At 33.7% G+C, this 6,258-nt stretch overlaps 1 protein-coding gene across 3 annotated transcripts in view; it reads left to right on the top strand.

Moving 5' to 3' along the window:
• The window catches only part of LOC106471686 (ubiquitin-conjugating enzyme E2 H-like), a 27,573-nt gene that overhangs the window by 15,308 nt on the left and 6,007 nt on the right, over positions 1–6,258 (top strand). For all 3 annotated transcript variants that reach the window (XM_022400293.1, XM_022400292.1, XM_022400291.1), the window contains exons 3-6: positions 615–689; positions 2,169–2,208; positions 4,193–4,245; positions 4,568–4,696. In XM_022400293.1, coding sequence (XP_022256001.1) covers positions 2,174–2,208; positions 4,193–4,245; positions 4,568–4,696 — 217 coding nt within the window. In that variant the 5' untranslated portion in view covers positions 615–689; positions 2,169–2,173. The remainder of the gene's footprint in view (positions 1–614; positions 690–2,168; positions 2,209–4,192; positions 4,246–4,567; positions 4,697–6,258) is intronic.

The raw sequence follows: 6,258 nt of genomic DNA, 5'->3' as shown, positions 1-6,258 counted from the left end.
TTTCTATTTGCTTTTTTAGACCTATCCTCACTACTCCTTCTGAGCATGTACCTAGTTCCTAAAACACATTTTATTTCCTGCTTACAGCCCTGTAGTTTCTTCAGGTGTTTTTAATTAACAATTACAGTTTCTCTTTACAGCATTCTGTAATTCTGAAAATGTAGATTGGTGGATATGTATGCACACTGTTAGAAAATTTTAGTATAGTAAGAAGCACCTGTCTTGTTCTCTGATCTATTATATATACTCTCATTCTAATATTAGTGCAGTAAGAAGCACCTGTCTTGTTCTCTGACCTGTTAGGTACACACATTCTAATATTAGTACAGTAAGAAGCATCTGTCTTGTTCTCTGACCTGTTAGGTACACACATTCTAATATTAGTACAGTAAGAAGCAGCTGTCTTGTTCTCTGACCTGTTAGGTACACACATTCTAATATTAGTACAGTAAGAAGCAGCTGTCTTGTTCTCTGACCTATTAAGTACACACATTCTAATGATTATTCTTTAGTTTGAATTCCTGAAGCAGTTTTTATGCAAGATGTAGCTGAGCCTCAGAAGAGCTCTGTAACAAACACAAAAAGCCTTATAGCACATTTCTGTTTATTTCTAGCACCATATGAAGCAGGAATTTGGAAAGTACGAGTTGATTTACCAGAAAAGTACCCATTCAAATCTCCTTCCATAGGTATGTAGCAATTGATATTGTTGATCTTTTGCATATTGAATCTAGTAGGAATAGTACTACTAATCACTGTTGAATTACTGAATTATTACATTACAAGCTTACACATGTAGGTTTGAGTCAGTGTCCAAGTTTTCTGATTATTATTAAGTTGAACACACTTTGTGATTAGTGCTCTGTGTTTTAAGGTGACCAAGTTTTGTGGTTAGTTTGGTGTATTAAGTTGACCAACCTTTGGGTGAGTATTAAATTGACAAAGATTTGAAGTTATTATTCTTTGTACTAAGGTTAAATATTCTTAATATGTAAAGCAATTAGGTATTTTAGTAAATTATGCCAACTTCATTTATGACAGTGTTAAACTAACCAAATTATGCTGACTTCATTTATGACAGTTTAAACTAACCAAATAATGCTGATTTCATTTATGACAGTTTTAGTTTAAACAGTGTCGTAAATGAAGTCAGCATAATTTAGTTTAAACAGTGTCACAAATGAAGTCAACATAATGTGGTTAGTTTAAACAGTGTTGTAAATTACGTCAGCATAATTTAGTTTACATTGTGTTGTAAATGAAGTCAGCATAATTTAGTTTACACAGTGTCATAAATGAAGTCAGCATTATTTGGTTAGTTTAAACTTATGCTGACTTCATTTACGACACTCTTTAAACTAAATTATGCTGACTTCATTTACGACACTCTTTAAACTAAATTATGCTGACTTCACTTACGACAGTTTAAACTAACCACATTATGCTGACTTCATTTGTGGCACTCTTTTAAACTAAAATATGCTTACTTCATTTATGACACTGTTTAAACTAGCCAAATTATGCTGACTATATTTATGACACTGTTTAAACTAAAATATGCTGACTTCATTTATGATACTGTTTAAACTAACAATCTCACACTGACTTTATTTGTGACACTATTTAAACTAACCAAATTATGCCTTATTTGTGACACTCTAAACTAACCAAGTTGTGGATTTCACTTATGACACTGTTTAAACTAACCAAATTATTCTAACTTCATTTGTGACACTGTTTAAACTAACAAATCTCACACTGACATCATTTGTGACTGTGGTTCTCAGGTGGGTTGTGGAAAGGTTGTATAATGATCGATAGGAAGCATACTCTTTGGATCTCTGTGTGGTCCACTGAAATATAATAAACAGATGGTCCGAGAACAAAAGCTGAGAACTACTGACCTATGACATTGTTTAAACTAAAAAAACTTATGCTGATTTACTTTGACATTATGCATCTAACTAAAATCTCCTTTGACTTTGTAATTGTGAGGTTTCATTTTTTAGTTTTGTTTTTAAGAAAATTAAAGTATATCACAAAATATGTTGCTTTCATTTTTTTACATTGTATTTAATACAAAAACTGAACATATAAAAGGCTTTTATAAATACATGTTTCAGGTGTTTTTATCAAAAGTTTCTTATAATTTTTTACTATCTTCACAGGGTTTATGAACAAGATATATCATCCAAATATTGATGAAGTGTAAGTATCTCAGTTATTCTTATTTTATTGGATTATTTGTTTTTCCAAGTTACAGGTACATGATTTGTTTTTTATTTTTGACAAGAAAAAAAAAATCTATTGTGTTAATTCATCTAAAAGATTTATTATTTACTTGTTACATGTTTTTTTTATTATCTTTTAAATTCTCATTGGCTCCTTTCATTTCTTGTCTGTTTATTGGTGGCAAAACATCAAAGATGATTTGCCATAAAAATTGTTTAAATGTTGCTAATATTGCTTTTAGTGGTATTTAATTAATAATTTTGTTGATTATTTATGTGTCACTCACATACGTTTTTTAACTGAATTATAGTTGGCTGTTTCCAAATGGGATTTTAGTAAGTTTGTGAACTTTGACTACTTTTTCATAGGGTGGGGGAGATGTAGTATCTTCAAAATTATAATTTTTAAAACATGCAACTTACTTGCTTTTTATGCTCATTTTTGTGACTGATATAAGAACACAATGAATAAGGTGGTAGAAAATTCCTTTGCCATTCACATATTAAGGAAATTATAAAGGTTTAAGTTACATAAGAGTTGTATAATTCACTCTTAAGTTTATATTTCTTAGTTAGAAGTAGTTTTATTAAAGTTTAAATCTGGAGTTATGGTATTTATTGAATCATCCAAGGTAAGATTGTTCAAATTACTGTCCATTCTAAAGACTTGATTCAAGTTGCTTATAGTTCCTTTATCCAGAGGATACAAGTTCATATTTGTCTTTTTTATATCTCAAGTCTCCTGAACAGCAAATTATTTTCATAATTACTTCTGCCACCAAAAAGGAGGTTATGTTTTCACCCCTGTGTGTGTGTTTGTTAGCAAGATTTCTCAAAGGGATGAATGGATTTGGATGCAAGTTGGCATACATTTGTAATATGACCCAACTTAGAAGCGATTAGGTTTTTTTTGTCTAGGTCAAAGGTCAAGGTCACAGCAAGGTTACAAAAAAAACCAAAAAAATCACTAGCTATTAACATGGGAACCAATTTTTCACATGATTTTTGCTCTATAACTCAATCAAAAATGATCAGATTTGGGAGAAACGGTGTACATATTTAGAATATTATTCCTCATTGTCCTGCCAAATATGGTCTGTTTCTGTTGATAATGATGGACATGCAGACAGATTTTTGTATTTTTTGAAAGCTGTATATGATTAAAGTGGAGGTATACACTTTCCTGAGTGCCTTCTAGTGTTTTCATTCTGTCTTTATCCTTCCTGTAATGAAAGAAGCAAAACTGGTATCTCTCTAAACTAGAATATATCTAATAAAGAATTTAGGTTTGAAGCTATGAAATATAAAGTATAACTTAGTAAACAGATTAGAATATCACGAATCTCAATAGTGAATTAATTGTCTCATATACATATTGCTTATAATTAGAGGTTTGATATCAGCACAAAAACAAAGTATCAACCAGTCAGAACTACCATATTGTCATGTTCATACCCACTACCAGACTACAGCATAGTTCCAGCACAATAACAAAGTATCAACCTGTCAGAACTACCCTATTATCATGTTCACACCTACTACCAGATTACAGCATAGTTTCAGTCAGAACTCCCCTGTTGTCATGTTCATACCCTACCCTATTAGTTTCTATGTTAATATCCACTACCGTGTTGGTTTCCATGTTGATATCCACAACTGTTTGCTGTGTTCTATCATACCTCAATAATAGTGTGCCTAGATAACGTATAACAAAATGTCCACTTTATAACACACCAGTGTAGTATAAGTTTCTGTTTGCTATCGTACCTCAATAATAGTGTACCTAGATAACGTATCACAAAATGTCTACTTTATAACTCACCAGTGTAATATAAGTTTCTGTTTGCTGTGTTCTATCTTACTTCAAAAATAGTGTGCCTATATAACGTAGAACAAAATGTCCACTTTATAACTCACTGGTGTAATATAAGTTTCTAACTATTTGCTGTGTTCTATCTCAGCTCAGGAACAGTGTGTCTAGATGTCATCAACCAAGCTTGGACTGCACTGTATGGTAAGAATGTTGCTTTGATTAATTACACATTTGTATGTCATAAGCTGTAGCCATCTAAAATCTCTACTAAACTAAATTGTCAAAATATGTTCGTTTCGACAAAGAACAGGTTTAAAGAATCACCTGACACAAAACGTAATAAGTCAGTTTACATGGTTATGCTTAAATGCACATAAATTTACATGAAAAATATATTTAAATATATGTATATATATATTACATGTACAGATAATTATAGAACTTTATAAGATTTGGAATTTTAGCTTTTTAAAAAAGTGTGGTGTTAACATTTTTTGGGGTTCTTCTTATTTGCTTACTTTAGATCTGTCCAACATCTTTGAGTCATTCCTTCCTCAGCTGTTGACATATCCAAACCCTATTGATCCTCTAAATGGTGATGCTGCTGCAATGTATTTACACAAACCTGAAGACTATAAAAGGAAAGTTCAAGGTAGGAAGGTTAATATCTTAGATACAAAAAAAACCCTGATTAGTTTTTTTTATTTAGCTTCTAGAATAAATCTTGTATGTTTTAATGAGGAATCTGATGTCATAAAGTTATTAGGTTACTTGTATTGCGGTTTGTAACCTACAAAATTAATCACAGAGTTCATTTGATTGAGATACCCTCAGTTTTCTTTTTATGCAGCCTTACTAAAGATCTTAAAAGTATAGTGGAAAACTACATCACATTCACCTAAGATGTATTCCAGTAGGTATGAATTTTTTGTGTTCCTTGATGTACCCTTGTGTGCAGTAAAGATGTGAAATAGTAAACTGTTTCAATATTTACAACAAAGGAACACACGTAGATAATATTTTGGTTTATAAATGCATTTCAACTGTAAATGTAGCTAAGCTTCATGAATGGAGCTTGCTCTTCTGGTTTTATGCACAGGGCAGGTTTACTGGTGATTATATAAACATTGTTACGACAGCATGGGTCATGTGACGCTAGTAACGCGTCATATTCTCGAAGGTTCGTGAATCCTCGAGTGTTTACTAGATTTGCGGTATTCTTGTATATATAAGACCGCCAAGAAGTGATGGCACCAATGTAGTTGAATTGCAGAAAGAGATACAGACGACAATTGAGCCAAGCACGTGAATCGTTCATTCGTTGTGAATTATAGCGTTTGTTATATCGTGACTGTGGAAATTAAGTGTATGGAACTCAAAATCAGTCCGAAGTCTACAGGGCTAGGTTTAGGACGAGAGTCCGTGCTAAAGGGGAGAGCCTGCAAGAGCTAGCACAGGATTTGGAAAGTATGGCACACAAGGCCTACACAACTGCAGCACCCGATGTCCTCAAGTTGTTGCTGATGGATCAGATTGTAGATGCATTGGACAGTCCACAACTGAAAATACAAGTAAAGCAAGCACACCCCTCTACCATGCAGGATGCAATGGCCAGAGCTCTTGAATTTGAATCTTACATTAAGTCCAGCACATAGGTACCAAGATTGGTACAGTCATCAGGATTCAAGGCCAGAAAACGACAGCTTTCAGAGAAGTTTGAGGGATTTTGCTGGCACTGTAATAAACCTGGGCACAAGAGAGTTAAATGCTGGCAACTTCAACACAGGGGAGTTGCCACAGCAGGAAAGGCTGCTACCCAGAAAGATTGTTGGAACTGTGGAGAGCAAGGACATATGAGGAGCCAGTGTAAGAAGAATACCACCAGCTTTGGGAAACCAGTAGTGGTTGGTGCTGAGGGACACCCACCAACCCCCATCGTGAAAGTTCCAACAGCTAGGTGTAAAGTGCCAAGCACACATAGTGTCTACGTGACAGGAAAGCTGGATGGCCAAAAGTGCAACTTTGTCATAGATTCTGCATCTCAGCAAACCCTTGTGAGTATCAAGATGCTGGATCATAAAGGAGTACCAGAAGTCATACAGAAGCATTGTGGTGTGACAGGACATTCTGCAAGGTTGTGGGGACCAGTATGGGTAACTATTGAGCTCATGAGCTTAAAGGACGGACACAAAGTATACTTGGCTGACATTGAAG

Source organism: Limulus polyphemus, unplaced genomic scaffold, assembly GCF_000517525.1.
Source record: "Limulus polyphemus unplaced genomic scaffold, Limulus_polyphemus-2.1.2 Scaffold4789, whole genome shotgun sequence".
Lineage (NCBI taxonomy): Eukaryota > Metazoa > Arthropoda > Merostomata > Xiphosura > Limulidae > Limulus > Limulus polyphemus.
Note: the sequence above shows the minus strand (reverse complement) of the source record. Positions and strands in the feature narration are given on the sequence as shown.